Raw genomic sequence first — 17999 nt, forward strand, 5'->3', positions numbered from 1 at the left:
GAAATCAATGCCCACATAAGGGAAAGAGGAACAGTTATATTTGAAAACCCCATCGACTAGAAATCTACAGGTAGCAAGTGTTTTCTCACCTAAAGTAACTCAAGCTAACTGGCCATCACAAGTGAGGAATGGTTTCATGACGTGTATGAAATGCAAGGCATGCAAGTATGGTACTAGCAAGATGGATTATGTACACCAGCAAACAAAATATCACAGCACCCATGTTATATATGAAGTTGAATGTGGGTGGGAAGTACCAAACTAATGGCAAAAATAAGGATCTTGCAACACTTGCATGCAATAAAAAAACAAAGCCTATGCATATCCCCTAGTGAAATATTTTGAGGAAACGCATGGAGGGATCCTTGAGACATTTCAATACTTCATTATAGACCAAGTTGAGCAGCACCCCAGGGGAAGAGGACCGAGAATAAAAATGATGCCGGAAAGAGTCCAGATATATTGTGGACCTCGACACAAAAAATGGGCAGGGGTCAGAATATGGACAAGGAACTTTATTTTTTTTAGGCTTGGACTAACCACTAGTGGGTATATTAGTATAGTACAGATATAGGCCAGTTTGTTTCCAGATAACCTATTGTGTTTTAACAAATTGTTAGTGTGGAAAAAGTAATCAATCTATACAGCCTTTGTTAAAGAAGTGGTTCCTTGGCGACTGCTTATTATCTTTGTAAAGAAATGAGTATAGAAAGTTTTAAAGGGTTATCTGCATGAGAACTTCCCAACTCTGCGTGGCTGCTACACAGATATTACATTGAAGAAGGAAAAAAAGAAATTTTGGGAAGATGAACTCAAATGCGCTAACCCCTTTGAATGAATATATAAAGGCGAGTCTTTTTAACAGTCTTGTAAATTTTATTAGTGTTTTTTCACACTAATAATTTTTATTTTCCTTTTAGGATTTCAAAAAAAAAAAAAAAAAAAAAGAGAACATTTATATTCCAAATGAAGCTGCACACCAGTATAAAGTAGTTCATAAAGTACAGTGAATCAGATATTTCTCTTTTTCTTTCAATAAATCAAATATTTTCATAAATTGCTTTCAAATAATTCTCTCTCTCAATAAATCAAATATTTTCATAAATTGCTTTCAAATAATTCTGACACGTGTTTCCCCATTGTTACTCTCAATGGTTCTTCAGGAGAGGAAATTTTAGTAGAATGTTTCGGTACTAAAAAGAAAAGAAAAAAAGGGTTGGCCAAATTCTTTTTTAGTAATGTATTGGAGTTTTTTTGCCCAAATAGTAATTATATTAATTTTTTCAAAAGACTCACCGTTCTGATTTTCTGATTATTCACATATATCATGTATTATTTTTCCAAAATAAAGGTTTTTTTTTTTTATATAATGTTCATCAGGATATTTGACTTAGTTTAGTCTGTAGAATATGGATCCAGGTTTAAGCTGTAAAAGGGAGAATGGGGGAAGAAGATAAAGTAATTGCTTCTTGTTTTCAATCTATAGGGAGTGAGAAATTTGGTCTTAAAGAAAGGTTCTAATCAGTTTCAAGGCAGAGAGGGTACAGGCTTCTCATTTTCTTACCTTATGTTGATGATATTTTGTGGTCCTGTGCCATGATAAGCACCCAAGTGCTAGGATATCTAACTGAAGCTTATTTTGGCTTTTTATTGCCGCGATCGTGACGTGATGACCTCATCACGCCACACCCACGTGATACCGTGTGGCGCGATGACGTCACCACGCACTTATTCGCGGCCCAGCGGCCATTTTGAAAATAAGTTGAGGTGCATTCAAATGTTGTTTCTCAGCAATACGCCAATTATATTTAGCGCTTGCTGAGAAAAGTCCAGAACGATCATTTTAAGGAGCCATTTTAGAATTAAATGATTATGAAAAAAATCTTGCTGCGCCCTCATTATTAAATGTGACACAATTGCGTGGATACGCACAAGTTTTACAAATGGCAGTAATTTAAGGATAAGGTAAAATGATACAATTTCATTATAACTGAGTAATACGAATTCTAGATCGTATAAAGCAAAGACAAATTAATTAGAGAATAAAAATTATAGAATAAGCAATATGGTAGTTTAAAGCCAGTTATACATTTCTGTGTCACAATTTAGACCAGTAATACATGTGTCCATTCTACAAATCCATCTGCATTCCCTTTTTCTTAGTTGGTCTTCCTTATTTCCTCCTCTTGGTGAAAGGTTAACTTTCTCCAGACCAAAGATTTTTAGTTTAGAGATATCGAAGTCAGGATGATTCATGATAACATGAACTGAGATAGGGGATCTCAAATCTTTACTTCTGATGGCTCTTATATGTTCAAATATTCTTGTTTTCAATTTTCTGATAGTACTCCCAATGTATAACTTCTTGCAAATACATTCTATTCCATAAATGACAAAAGTTGAGTTGCAGTTTATCATTTGATTTATATGATTAGTTTCACCATTTGGTAATGTGATTTCTTTCATCCCTGGTTTTATGTACGGACATAGTTTACAATGACCACATTTGTAGGTGCCTTTGTTTTCCGTACAAAAGAAGGATTTTGTTTCATTGGGTAATGGACCCATAAAGCTTGGACTGATCTTATTTTTGATTGTTGGTGCTTTTCTAAAGCAAATGTTAGGGTGGTCATCCAGATGTTTTTGTAGACTAAAGTCTGTCATAAGGATGTTCCAATGCTTTCTGAGTATCTTTTTGATCCGGTAAGATTTTGTGCTGAAAGTGGTTATAAATGGAGTTCTAGGGGATGTCTTTGTTGATTTTGGTTTGTTTTCCAATAGAGAATCTCTAGAAACCAATTCCGCTTTGGTAATTGCTTTTTTGATAGTTTTCATTCCATACCCTCTCTGTAAAAATTTTTGATGAATATGACAAAGATTCTCTTGAAAGGTAAAAGTAGTGCTGCAATTTCTTTTAATTCTCAGTATTTCTCCATATGGAATATTGTAAATGGTATGTTTTGGATGATGGGATGTTGCATGAAGGAGACTGTTCCCAGCTGTAGGTTTTGTGAATAGTTTAGTTTGTATTTGTGAATTTTCGACAAAAAGTTCAAGGTCCAAATATTCAATTTTAGCGGCACTGGCTGATTTGGTAAATGACAAGTTGAAGGAATTTTTGTTAAGATAATTGACATATATGTCTAGATCTTGAAGGTTTCCTTCCCAGATTAATAGGATGTCGTCTATGAATCGTCCCCAGAATCTTATATTTCGTTCAAAATATTGATGTTTCCAAGCATGTTGTAGTTCAAAGAGGCCCATGAAAAGATTTGCATAAGAAGGGGCAAATTTTGACCCCATAGCTGTTCCTTGAAGTTGTTTATAGATGTTACTGTTAAAGATGAAAATGTTATTGTGTAAACAGAAATGTAGCATTTCAATTATCATTTTGTTTTGTTCAAGAAATGAAACAGATCGAGTTTTGAGAAAAAACATTGTACTTTCCAAACCTTTTTGATGCTGGATACTTGTATATAATTGAACTACATCTAATGTAACAAAGTAGTAGTTAGATTCCCATGGTATTTGGTTGAGTTGTTGAATGATATGTTTTGAGTCTTTGACATATGAAGCTAGATTTGCTGCCAATGGTTGTAGATGTGAGTCAATATATTGTGAAATACTTTCTGTCATTGAGCCAATGCCATTTATGATTGGTCGAAGTGGTGGAAAGTCTTTGTAGCTTTTATGGATTTTTGGTAAAAAATATATTGTAGCCATAATTGAGTTTTTGCTGATTAGACTTTGAAATTCCTTGTCACCTAGAAGGCCAAGTTCATGCCAGTTTTTTGTTTTTTCATTCCACAAAGTTTCTAGAGTAGGAATTGGGTTGTTATTTAACTTCTCATAGCATTGTTTCACATTTAGTTGTTTAAGTCCTTCTCTTATATAGTCAATTCTATTAAAGAGGACAATTTTGCCCCCTTTGTCTGCAGCTTTAATTATGATGGATTTGTCCTTAGATAAGTTTGTAATTGCCAGTTTTTCTTCTTTTGTTAAGTTGTAACTTGTCTTGATATGTTTATTGTTTAAATAGTCTTTCCGTAGATCGTTACTGACTGTTTTGTGGAATACATCTATGACATTTTCTGAAGATAGAATTGGTATAAATGTTGATTTTGGTTTTATACTCGTTTCTTCCATTAAGTCTGTTTGTATGTCCTGTTCCTCTAAGAAAATTTCTTGGGTATAATTTTCTCCTTCTTCAATGTTTAGTAAGTCCACTGTATCTTCGACCATTTTAACAGTGAGTTCAGACGGTGTGCTCATTTGATGAATAGGTTTTTTAAAGGTTTTTTCTCCAAAGAATTTTTTTAATTTTAATTTCCTACAAAATTTGTACAAGTCAAGTTGTTGCTGGAAATAATCTCCTTTATATGTTGGACTGAACGAAAGCCCTTTACTTAGAGCTGTGGTGAGTGCTGGTGTAATTTCATATTTTGATAAATTTATGATTAGATTCATCTTCTCCTCCCTTGTCTTTGTGCTCTTGTTTCTACACCTTGATTTCTTTCTTCTATTTTTTCTTCTTCCTCCTCGACTGCCTCTATGATGTTTGAATGGGAGATATTTAGAGATCCTAGTTGTTTTGGTGCTCCACGAAATAGGGGTTTGTTTGTCCGTGAATTGGTCCTGTGTCTTTTCAATTCCTCCAAAAAAGGACATGTTTTGTTAGAGTTTTGCTGTTTCTCGTTGGGGGTAGTTGATATGGGGATAGGTGCTGACACTGATGTGTCTTTTTCACTCGATGTTTCTACATCTGAGGTTGAAGGAGTGGAGAGGTTGTCTTTAGGCGATGTTTTCCTTCTATAAGGTTGTTTTCGTATTTCACTGTCATATTTTCTTTGAAAAGTAAAGATTCTATTCTTAATGTAATCATTTTCGTCTCTGATGAAGGTTCTTTGTTTCTTGAGCTTTAATTCTTTCTCATAATCTCCCAAAAAATCGTCTAAGATCTGATAGTTTTTAAATGTGATCTCTGGACATTGAGCTTGTTTAATTGTTTCTTTTATTTCTTCTATGTTCTTCATTATTCTTTCATGAATCAATGCTGCTTGGTTTATAAGCCGTATCATCATTTCCTTTGAGGTATTGTGTAATAGGTCTACCCAATCATTGAGTGCTGATATGTCTTCATCTTCAAAAGACGGAAAGATACAAATCCTGAGTCCTCTAGGAATCCTGTTGACCTCCAAATACATTTTTAAGGTTTTGATTTCCCACCATTTATTAAGTTCTTGCTTGCTTAGATTTTCTAAGTGTTCAAAGAGATTCTTGAGTGAGTTTTTGTTTGATTGTTTAGAGGCAGAAGAGCTGGTTTGTCCATGTCTTAAAAAAAGTTCATTTGCTTGTGTTTCTCTTAGATTAAATGCTTCTTCCATTTTGGAGATTAGTGATTAGAGCGTCTGCCAGGAGCCTTCTTATATAATTTGTAGAAAAAGTAATCAATCTATACAGCCTTTGTTAAAGAAGTGGTTCCTTGGCGACTGCTTATTATCTTTGTAAAGAAATGAGTATAGAAAGTTTTAAAGGGTTATCTGCATGAGAACTTCCCAACTCTGCGTGGCTGCTACACAGATATTACATTGAAGAAGGAAAAAAAAGAAATTTTGGGAAGATGAACTCAAATGCGCTAACCCCTTTGAATGAATATATAAAGGCGAGTCTTTTTAACAGTCTTGTAAATTTTATTAGTGTTTTTTCACACTAATAATTTTTATTTTCCTTTTAGGATTTCAAAAAAAAAAAAAAAAAAAAAAAAAGAGAACATTTATATTCCAAATGAAGCTGCACACCAGTATAAAGTAGTTCATAAAGTACAGTGAATCAGATATTTCTCTTTTTCTTTCAATAAATCAAATATTTTCATAAATTGCTTTCAAATAATTCTCTCTCTCAATAAATTCAGAATTATTTGAAAGCAATTTATGAAAATATTTGATTTATTGAGAGAGAGAATTATTTGAAAGCAATTTATGAAAATATTTGATTTATTGAAAGAAAAAGAGAAATATCTGATTCACTGTACTTTATGAACTACTTTATACTGGTGTGCAGCTTCATTTGGAATATAAATGTTCTCTTTTTTTTTTTTTTTTTTTTGAAATCCTAAAAGGAAAATAAAAATTATTAGTGTGAAAAAACACTAATAAAATTTACAAGACTGTTAAAAAGACTCGCCTTTATATATTCATTCAAAGGGGTTAGCGAAATTGTTAGTGTGCTTTGCATTGGTGTTTGAAATCACTTTTTAAGGTAGCAGAGTGGGAACATTAATTTGAAATCAAGCAGGGATAAAACATGTTGCGTATTGATGATCATGGCTAACTACAATCGTAATAAGATCGCTTAGTGGATATCAAACTAAATAATTTAAAGGTACATAGCACTTTTTTCAAAACCTTGCACTTTAGCAATATTGGTGTGGTATAGATGCTAGCAAATTGTGCCATGGATCACACAAGCCACGTGTAGTTATGTACCTTGGGTATTACATCCAGTGCACTTTGAGAGCATGCAGCACTTTATGGCGAAATATTGCAATGTGGATAGCACAGTGGCTGGCACACCATGTGAGGTGTTCCATGTTAGAACATGTACCAGAAATTCACTTAATTGTGAAATGTTGCACTATAGATGGCACACCCTGTGAGGTGTGCCATATTCAATGTTGTTCCATAAATGCCATGTGCACAATATAATGTTCAAAGAGAATCAGTGTTATGTACCATGTGTAATGGAAAAAGTACAGACTATTTTAATCCGTATGTAGGGAAGACACAACATGCACATTATATTGTTACATTTGATTTTATCCCTAATATGCAATACAAGTGTACTTTTTAGGAGCCAGTTGTTTAATTGAAGCAGCATTGGCATTATATCTCGCATTACAGACATGTACGCCAGAATACCAGGGGGGCTTGAGCACTATTCACTTTATATCTTTACTGTGAAGGGAAGATGCAATACGGCACAACACATTTTGAGTTGAGAGCATACGCTTGAACGCCCATTGAGGCAGGCATTATATATACTTTTACCAATGTGGTTGATAATATATTTTCTGATGCTTGTGGATCTGCTTAGAATCACATGCTGTGCATAGTCCGACATCTAGTGGAAATCAGAGTATTGATCCTTTCTTTCGAAGCTCGAAAGGGACGTCGACATGGGAGTTAATGTAACACTATTCCTAACATGATATGTAGCATACCCAAAATCCCTCACGCGTCTAGGTCCCACAGATTTATTTTTTCCGCCAACCTAGTTGGTCGCTTTTGCGGAGCTCGTAAGAGTTTTGTATTGCTAAATTTGTTTCCACAGCCTACGGTTGTCTAGTCGGCTTCGACATCCTTCTTGACGACTGCTTTTTTGCATTCTGCTGCCGATGACGTCTGCAACTACTTGGCGACTGTGACCTGCTCGACGACTGGCAACCGTGTGGCCTCGGCCCTCTGGCCTGGCCCTTAAAGTAGCGAGAGTGGGGCCCTGGGTTTTTATACCTCTCTGAGACTTTTCCTCACCCCTCTGTTTCTTATCGGTCTGGCTGCCGCTAACCTCTGCTATGGAGAGGACTCCATTTAAATTCTGCCCATTGTGTAGTGGCAAATTTCCTTGGAAAGGCACCCATCGTCCATGCAATCTGTGTCTTCCTCGCGACCATGACGAGCGCTCGTGCAAGGCCTGTAAACTTACGGCCGAAGACGTTGAAAGACGGGCGGACTAAATGGTGAGCGGCCTACACTATGCACGCTGAAAACCTTTTCCCCGTTGGCGCCGTGGCTTCGGACGACGAGGAATCCGTCGGCAGCCATGGCACTGAATTGGAAGCCATTGACCTCCTCAGCAAGGCCTGCGTGTTCCCAGATGCCACGCCCCGGCACTGTTATAGGGGAGATAACACCCAGGTGACAAGGGCACCCATACACCACGTGTACTCAAGCACACAACCCCTAAGACCTCTTAGAGTCATCCAAGAAGCGATTGATGCCCACAGGGCTGCCAAAAATGTCGGCTGCACCTTCCAAACCTCACGGTTCGATGCACTCCACACAACCACGTTCATGGCATACGACTGGGCATCCTTCTGGTACGGGCATTCCCGCCTCCCCCTAAAAAAATCCATTCTCGTCGACCAGCCATGCAGGGCGCACAAGCGTCGAAGGACCCAGTGGAGTCACCGAACACGACTGCGCCTCCAGGCTCGTCGAGACCCTCAATACAGCCGCCGAAGCTTTGTAAAAGCCTTTCGGAAATTATTTCATCGGCCAAGGAGTACAAGGGCACCTGTTCTCTTCGAGAGGACTATTCTGAAGTCCACCAGCCTCTCTCTAAGGCCTTATTAGGAACATCTTCCCCCTTCTGGGTAGCCCTTCCCTCCTTCTGACCATTCATCTTTCTTTCTATTGACTAGGGAAAGGTTTGAGCAATACATGGACAAAATGTTCCAGTTCATTGACTTTTCAGACCGATATATTATACCACAGAGACCTAGTGAAGTGGACTCTAGCCCCATCCCCTCCAAATTGTAGAAACTCCCCACCTCTGTACAGGGACACCAAGAAGACATCTTGCATGTCTCAGATGACCCAATCCAGGAGGATTCTTAAGAGCTTAACCCCTTTGATCAAGACCCAGCTGATAAGGGCCCAGACTGGGATCAGGCGGAGGACCAGGGTCCTTGGCTTACACCGATGCATACTGCTGATCCGGACGTCATCTTTCTGGATCCCACTTCTACTCCTCCACAAAGAGAGTCATCACCTGTTGACGATGAGATGTTGTTCAACTCAATTTTAAAAAGAGCAACAGACCATTTTAAAATTGCAACGCACCAAGGCGCTCCAGACTCAGACTTTGTGGAGGATATCCTCTAGGTAAAGGCTTCATCTAGCCAAGCCATCCCTTTACTAAATTCTATAAAGAAGCGCCTGACCTCTTCTTTGCTGTCCCCGTCTCTCTTTGCTGTCCCCGTCTCTCACGTGGGCAGTTAACCCCTGGGTTGAGAAATTATTTCAGCCATCACCCTCTTACCCCCCCCTCTACATCAGGAGCCGTGCCACACCAGACTCCTTTGTTGTAACAACCACTCGGAAGAGGGCGGGGGGGTACCTCTGTCCTCAGCAGAATCCACTCAAGAGAAACACTGCAAGAAGCTTTACACCCTGGGTAAGCGGATCACCACCTCGGCGGCCTACTCCACAAGGATCGCAAATAACACGCTCCTGGCAAGTTAGTGATGTCCAGTGGGGCCTAGTGCAGGATGGTCTTCAGGATGTTCCAGAGCCCACCCGATCACGCCTGCTGGCGGCCGTGGCTGAAGGCAGACAAGTTACCCAAATCATACTGAAGAACACACTGGACTCCGCTGAAACTGCTGGATGCACCCTCGCTCAGGGTCCCCTGCTTTAAAGACCTGCCTGGTTAAAAAAAACTCTGGGTTCAAACCCGAAACTCAGGCCTCTAAACAGTGGAAGATTACAATCTTTTTGGGAAAGCGGTTGATGACACCCTAGAAACGACTCACTTGGCCAGATCACGGCTAAACCCTTTCAACAGCGCACGCTGGTCCTTTTGTGGCCAATCCTTCTCCTGCTCACCCTAGGGGCAATACGGTTCAGGAAATAACTCCTGGTCCTCCGGTCAAGACTCTTCTGGTAACTTCCAATACCAGCAAAGAGGCTCTCGTTAGAGGCAAGGGTAGAGGCTGAAAATCTACTCCCAGAGGCTCCCCGGCCTGCACCTCAAAGTGCCTTGCCAGTTCAGGACCCTCCCACACTTCCCCGGTTGGTGGTTGCCTGTCTTCATTCAACCACGCATGGGAGGGGATCACCTCAGATCAGTGGGTACTAAAGACCGTTACCCACGGGTATTGCATCAAGTTTCTCTTACAACCTCGCTACCACCCACCGAGAAGCAGACGCCCGTCACCAGAACACTGTGCATCTTGCTGGAAGAAGTTCAGGTCCTGCTGGAAAAGGGCGACATCAAAGTCGTCCCCCTTCTCCAGGTAAACAAGGGTATTTATTCACTGTACTTCCTTGTAACCAAAAAGGATCTCACCATGCGCCCTGTTTTAGACCCACGCCCTGCTTAAGAATCCAACTGTTTTATTAAAAATATAATTTTTTGTACTTTCTTTATTGGTTTACGTAACAGTTAAACATTCGTCACAGTACCCATATCAACAGTAACTCCCCCCCTCACCGGCCCCAGTGCAGCGCATAGGATATTACACATACTAGTTTATTCACTCTTTTCTGTCTAACCTCATTAGGCTCGCTTACATGTTGTGAATGTCAGTCTGCCATGTTCCAGGTTCACCTGTGTTCATAGCTCAGTGGGAGGTGTTAATCAACGGGCATGCTCCACCTTGTTATGTACCCCATTGCACATATTTAACATTCTCATTACTGGTGAAGTATCTTTTCAATAATGGATTGAATAACTTTATTACATTGTCTCGCCACTTGTCAGCATGTTTTGCATCCGCTCTGACTAATATTGTCGGAAAAGGGGCAGTAATCAATCGGCCTTCTACTGATGGCAGCGTTGATGCATATCGAGTTTCTCTTTGCTCGCATACATTCATGAATTACAGCCATCTCCGAAAACAAGGTGCATTACGTTTCCCCCATGTTCTAGCTATCATATATATGGCTGTCACTGTGGCCACCCCAACATACTCCTCCCCGATCAATGCCCGTAGCCATCGCTCCGCTGTGTAGTTCCATGCAGTTGTAAACATTTCAGACATTGCCTCCTTGATCTTCCCCCAGAAGGGTCTGATACGTGGATAAGACCAAGCCACGTGGTGAGTGCCCATTACATCTTCTACAGGAGGGGATCTCTTGGGGAAGAATTTGCTCAGACGGGCCGGGGAATAATAGACTTGGTGTAGGAATTTATAGTGTATTAGTCTAAACCGGTTGTTTAGGGACAGTTTGCGTGTCTGCATGCATATGTGTTTTCCAATGCTCTTCACTTACCACAGTCCCCAATGACTTCTCCCAGGTATTCCTAAATGTCTACCTGCTCACCAACCTCGCCTTCCTGACCATCTTGTAAATGGTTGATACCAGTTTCTTGATGGACTGTGGATTGAGCACATATTGAAGAATTGGGTGGGGGGTTGAGGGCATGAGGGAACTTGGGCCATTTGGGTCTCAATACCGCTTAGTCTAAAATACTGGAGCATGTTCACGGCAGTCAATTCTCCTTTGGTTTTCAGGACATCCCATCATGAATCAGATCTCCTAATGTCTGTACTCCCAATTTCTGGAAGTGTATCTGGAAAACTCTCTCGTCTGTGAGCAGGATCCGCATATTTTGTATATAGGGAAATCCGGGGAGTGGCAGGCCACAGCGCCGGTCTCCCAGACAATCTGTCCCCAGGCTTTACATGTCACGTCTATAGGTTGGACCTCAGTCCGCAGTGTCTTTTCCCGGGTACCCCAGAGCATCCCAAGTCGGTCATTCGGGCACACAACAGCCTTCGCTGTGAGGGAGGTCAGCGGTGGGAGCCCCCACCCCACTATGTATTGGACCTGCGCCACCAGGAAATATAAGTATAAATCAGAATATTCTAGCCCGCCCCACTCGTAAGGTAGCATGAGGGTGTCGTAAGATACCTTGGCCTGCCTACCAGCCCAGACATATCGTTTAATCTTTTCACTCAAGACCAAAAGTGTGTTGGTTGCCAAATGGGTACATTATTGAATATATAGAGCAGTTTGGGCAAGACAACCATTTTAGCTAGCGCGATGCAGGCCGCCTGGAAAATAGCGAAGAGGATCCATGAGTGCACTCTGGGTTCCAGCAGTTACAGAACCCTCACATAGTTTTCTCTGTAGAGATCTCCCACTGACAGGGTCACAAGGATACCCAGATACTTTATGCCCTGGGGGCACCAGTGGAAGACCTCTCCTACATCTGTTTGTTGAACGCATGAGGTCAAGGGCAACACTTCCTATTTGTTCCAATTTATTCTTAATCCCAAGAGGTCTCCAAATCTACTTATCTCTTGTATCAGTGGGGGTAAGTTTAGCCTAGGATGTTTGAGGTACAGTAATATATCATCTGCATATAGGGAAATGACAGTAAGATTCGTATGCCTCGATGTGCGTGAAAATTCTCGTGTATGACAAGCCAGCGGCTCCACTGTGAGGGCCAACGGGATCGTTGAAAGGGGGTACCCCTGACGTGTGCCCCTCATTGGATTGATGTATTCTGATGTCATACCATTTGTATACACTGCTGCCCTGGCGCAGTGTACAGCAAGCAAATTCAGCGTATGAATGTCAGTCCGAATCCGGAGACTTCTAGGTCGACATTATGCATGAGTGTAAGTAGTCGCCTCAGGTTATTTTGAGTCAAACGACCGGGGATAAAGCCTGCCTGATCCGGGAGGACTAGTGCAGGCATGTGTGTCCGCTAGTATTTTGGCTAGTATTTTGTTGATGGTATTAATTGGAGACAATGGTCTGTATGATGTGCACCTTTGGGGATCTTTTTCTGGCTTGACCAGGGCAGTTCTTGTGGAGTCTGGCTGGGTACCTGTGGACAGGGCGCTTTCATACATTTCGTACAGATATGGCAGCAGGTAGTCTAAGTAAGTTTTATAGAATTCGGCCGCTATTCCATCAAGACCCGCGGGCCTTTCCTTTAGGGAGAGAGAGTGAGTATTGCTTTACAAATCTTTGTCCGTCATAGGTGCATTTAAAGTCTCCCCTTGGTCTTGGCTCAGCCATCCTAGGACTATCTCATCTAGGTATTGCATTATAACGTCATGTCCTGCGTTGGCGTGGGATGTATATAGCCAGTCATAATACTCATGGAAATTGCTGTTGATCCCTACAAGGTCTTTAATGAGACACCTGTTCTGGTCCTGGACCTCCATAATGAGCGTCACTTGATGCTCTTGTTTAGTAGCCCATGCTAGCATCTTGCTGGGGCGGTCACCCTCCCCATACCTTAGCAGCAATCGGGTCTCTGAGAAATCTCTCCTCCCTGACTGCCAATTGGTGCATTTCCTCTCTTTGCGCTCTCAATGTGCAGCGCACCTCGCCCGTATCCTGGGTCCCTAATTCCTTGATGGTCGCTTCCAACTCCCGCAAGGACCTACACATGGCTTTAAACCCCCCTTTTGATATACAACATCCTCATACGTATACTTTAAAGGCCTCCCAGATCATCCCCCGGATCGGGTACTGAGCCCTCATTGGCTTGAAAGTAGGTCTGTATGTCCTGACCAATTTCCCCACGGAACGCAACATCATCCAGAGCCGTGGCCCTGAACCACCACGTAGCTGTTTCGGGGGCCCTGTCAGAGCAGCAATGCGGATCAAGACTGGGGAGTGTTCGGAAATGGTTCGGGGAAGTATATTAGCCTCCACCCCACTTTTAGCCAGAGGTGGGGGTTTTCACAATGTAATACATTCTTGAGGAACTACCATGAACATTTTAGAAAAAGGAGTATTCCTCATCCTTGGGGTGCTTTTCTCACCATTTATCATGCAACTCGTGATCATTTGCGATAGTGGTCCACGCCTGGGCTGCTCATGGTACAGTTTGCTGTGCTGTAGAGGACCAGTCCCGTTCTGACGTGATGGCCATATTAAAATCGCCTACCCAGATGTCATAGTCTGGGAACTTGTTGTAACGCTCACCTGATTCTCGCAGAGGCGCCGGTCTTGACTGGGCGACTACCGTATCTTCAAAGGTGATGTGTAGCACCCGGTTGGCTCTTTGGGCTGGACCTCTGTGCACTGTATGCCTGACGTGTAGAGTAAGATGTCTTAGGTAAGTGAATGCCGAGCTCTCCATCTGCCTCGGGGCAGGGTGCTGTAACCAGTTTCTTCACTGGATAGGTAGCGCAGGCCTCTTGACTTCAGAGGACTGCTGTCCGTCGTTTACTGCACGAACGGTAAGTTTCGAGTCATTCAAATGTCTTTAAAGTCTTTAGTAATGATGTCTCTTGTTTTGCAGGGTTCCGGCGATGGCGGATGACAGGCTGAAGTGAGTTGAAGATGGAGCCCGTGTGATGAATAGAAGCGCCTGGAAGCACGTAAGTAAGCGCTTGTTGCCTGCTTCACGATGCGCTCTAACTGTCTTTTTATTTTGCAGGTACGAGTTCGGAGCGGCTGCAGGGTGCCGGAATACCCACTGGATTAGATGTGGAAAGGAGTAATGGCATGTGAGTATTAAAGTTCCCCAATGTCTTTAAACGCACCTTGTTTTGTCTTTCAGATGCGGGATGCAGCGCCGAAGGCCTCCGGAGCGTGCAAAGAGTTGGTAAGATTTTGCCTTTCAGATGCCGGAATGCTAACCTGTTCTTTCTTGTCTTTATAGGTGTTGCTGAAGACTGGATTCAGGATGGTAAGCCTTTGCCTTTCAGATGCCGGAATGCTAACCTGTTCTTTCTTGTCTTTATAGGTGTTGCTGAAGACTGGATTCAGGATGGTAAGCCTTTGCCTTTCAGATGCCGGAATGCTAACCTGTTCTTTCTTGTCTTTATAGGTGTTGCTGAAGACTGGATTCAGGATGGTAAGCCTTTTTCCTTAGGCCCAGGACCGGATGCAGAAGACACGATGAGCGTTCTGCTGCAGAGGTTGCAGAATAACGCAAAGCAAGATTCATCCACCGGGTGTGGTTTAAATAGCCTCCTGTAGTGCTTAGGTGTCTCCTTCCACAGCCACGCCTAAGTAAGAAAAGAGTTCCTGGTAAGAAAAGAGTTCCTGCCTTCCAGAAGAGTTCCAGTGTTCTGAATCTAGGGAGTGGCTCCAGCCCCACCCAACAGGAAAAGTAGTTCCAAACAGAAGAGGATCAGAGGCTCAACTGGCAGGCAAGTAAGCAGCATGGTCTGCTGAAGGTAAGTCCACCCAAGCATTATGAGCCCGGCGCTTCCAGCGCTGGGACTGGGCATATTTATGAGCCTGGTGCCACTGGCGCCAGGACTGGGTCCAAAAGGTCCCAATTGGGACTGGTTGGCACTCGGAACCTGGGTTATGGATCTGCTTCCAAGGGAGTTGGGAAAACCCTGACCTTTTGGAAGCAGAGATCATGACACTTGTGGATATGGTTGGCACACTGGTGAAAGAAATCGGGGGAGTCTGTGTTTGGTGCATATATGTTTATCAACCGGAGCTTTAATCCAGAGACTTCCCCGACTAGTAGAATACATCACTCCTCCTCATCCCCAAACTGTTAGTGCAACTGAACGCCAAGGAGCAGTGTATATGTATGTATGTATACATTCAACATTCATAAAGCAGCACAAAGTTCATTTTGTTCTGCTGAGGCACAAAACACAAATTCTGAACATGGGACAGAAAGCAGGAGTTGATCAAAATGGCGGATAACTCAAAATGGCGACGTAGTCAGCCTGTTTCAGGTTCATTCAATGTGATATTACAGTGCGATGCAAATGTGCTTAGGCCAACATTTACTATCAGGCAGTATTATGTAAAACATAAATTCACAATATTCAGGCACCAGGGCCTTGTGGACAATGCAGAGGGGTTTGAACGTAATCCTCACAGCCACTGGGAGCCAGTGCAGAGATTTCAGTCCTTGAGAGATACGATCCCTGGGCTTGAGGCCAAGGACAAGTGTCACAGTCCTGTTCTGGATGAGTTGCAGAGGGCGGAGAGTAGAAGCAGGCAGATTTAGATGAAGGCTGTTGAAATAGTCCAGCCTGGAGAGAACCAGAGCTCTGGAGACGGTGAGCTTCTGGGGGGAAGGAGAGGAAAGGAAGAATACCTCTGAGGAGGTGCAGTTGGTAGTGTGACTTCTTAGCTACGTGAGAGATGTGAAGAGAGAAGGACAGTGTGGAGTCGAAGATAACCACAAGGTTTTTGGCCTCTCCGGTGGGAGCAGGAGGAGGGCCAAGAGAGGCCGGCCAGAGAGTGACGGTAAAGGAGGGAGTAGGTGTGCTGATGAGGAGAATCTCAGTCTTACTGGCATTAAGGCAGAGATCATTGGCGGCACACCACTCCTGGATAGCAGACAGTCTGAGATGAGTGAAGGAGAAGAGGTGGATGAAGGTAGCCTGAAAAGGACCGAGTGTCATCCGCATAGCACTGGAAGTTGGGGCCGAAAGCGGCAGTGCAGTGGGCAAGAAGTGCCAGGTATTGGTTGAACAGCCAGGGAGAGCGGTTAGACCACTGGGGAACACCAGAGGTAGAGATAGAGGGGAAGGACCCAAGTTGGACCTGGGAGGGGTCGATCAGAGAGGAAAGAGGTCGGTAATGCCAGGGCCTGACCGGTGATGGCCAGGTTATCATGGAGACGGTTGAGCAGGATGGTGTGGTTGACTGTGTCAAAGGCAGAAGAGAACTCAAGTAAGATGAGGACACGGGGTGTTGGAATCAAGGTTGGAGAGCAGGTCTTCATGGATGTTGAGGAGAGCAGTTTCCATGCTTCTGGCAGCTCAGAAGCCAGACTGATGGTCATGAAGACAACCAACAGATTCAGTGTGGAGATTAAGCTGGGAGATGGCCAGCTTTTCCAGGGGTTTGCCCGGGAAGGGAGTGATGGAGATTGGGCGATATTTAGCCGGGCCTGGTCGGCAGAGTGTTTCTTAAGCAGAGGGTTCACAAGGGAGTGCTTAAGGGGGGGGGTGGGAAGACTCCAGTGGCGAAGGAATTATTGCAGAAGTCAGCCAGAGCAGGAGCCAGGGAGTCAATGTGGTCCTTGATGGTTTTGGAGGAGCAGGGATGAACCTGTTTTGATGAGACTTTCATAGATCCAACTTGTTTAGAAACCTCGTCTGGGGAGGACACAGGAAAGGCAGAGAAGGAGGGAGGAGAAGTGGCCCAAGACGGGCCAGAGGAAGAGCAGGGAGTAGAGGGGGCGGGGGAGAGGAGGAGAGAGTAGTTTTAGAGATGAAATGAGAAGCCAGAGAATATGTCAAAACAGTGATAGAATATACGTTCATATCTTTAGTACCATAATGTTGCATGCTCCTTAATGATCATGCAAGTTCCCGAAAACAAAGATCCTGCTTTTTTTGACAGTTACTTTTCAGCACAGCTACTCAACAAATTTGTGTTCAACCTAGAAATATGCAAAATGTCAAGTTCACTCACTGCTCAAAGGCTTTCAATTCAGTTCCGAGACCAAAACAGCCATGGAGTTGAAATCATTAAATTCATATGTGGGGCCACAGTTTTTCTACTTAAGACCAAACATCAGTGAGTAATTGACCTGGATAAATGGACAGTCTCCCTGCTGGTGCATACAATGCAATGGCACGCAGAAATAACTAATCGTACTGCAGAAGGATTGTTAATTTCTTTTGGTGCTTTAGCCTATGCCTATTTAAACTTTTAGTGACATGATTTGCTTGTACGTTTTTGTTGTAATTGTAAAGTTCTCTCCAGCACTGCTTGAGGCCCAAACACATCAGTAAAATTGTTTTATTTGCTAATTTTCTCCTAGAAAAGCTACATTGGACGTGTGCCACATGGGCTTCCAAGAACTTCTGTCTCCTTGCTGAGAACATACTCTGAGCAACCATGTAAGTATTAGGCTTACTGTTTTATTATTTTGAATGAGCCTATTCTTGCCAACCCACCACAATCTAAAGTGAGGTCTTCAGCAGGGTTCGAAATTGAGCAGAGCTGAGAGCTATTTAGCTCCTGCTTTTAGCCTAGGAGAGCATTGTTAGATTGGAACCAACAGCTACTTTTGCCTCCCATGACAGCTGGTGCCTTATGTCAATGAAGATATACTTGGGACACATCCAGTACACATTTAACCATAAAGGATCATACATAATGTGCAAAAAGTAAAAGTTTGCCTTTCCTGTAGAAATTGTTGTGGTCCTCTCTGTACTCGCTCCTGGTTCCCCATCGGTTGCATCTGCCTACTTGGTGATGCCTGACACCCAGGAGCTAGTTTAAGCTCCTGCTCATGGAATCTTAATTTCGAACCTTGTTTAGAGATGCCTGCAATGAGTTAATGTCAGAATATGCTACATACAAATACTTGAA

General features: G+C 42.7%; 1 protein-coding gene across 1 annotated transcript in view; it reads left to right on the forward strand.

The window, feature by feature from the left end:
• DLD (dihydrolipoamide dehydrogenase) overlaps positions 1-17999 on the forward strand; it is a 644498-nt gene that overhangs the window by 37176 nt on the left and 589323 nt on the right. Inside the window, exon 2 of the mRNA XM_069629155.1 lies at positions 17446-17524. Coding sequence (XP_069485256.1) covers positions 17446-17524 — 79 coding nt within the window. The remainder of the gene's footprint in view (positions 1-17445; positions 17525-17999) is intronic.

This window comes from Ambystoma mexicanum, chromosome 12, assembly GCF_040938575.1.
Source record: "Ambystoma mexicanum isolate Mex_15411 chromosome 12, UKY_AmexF1_1, whole genome shotgun sequence".
NCBI classification, from domain to species: domain Eukaryota; kingdom Metazoa; phylum Chordata; class Amphibia; order Caudata; family Ambystomatidae; genus Ambystoma; species Ambystoma mexicanum.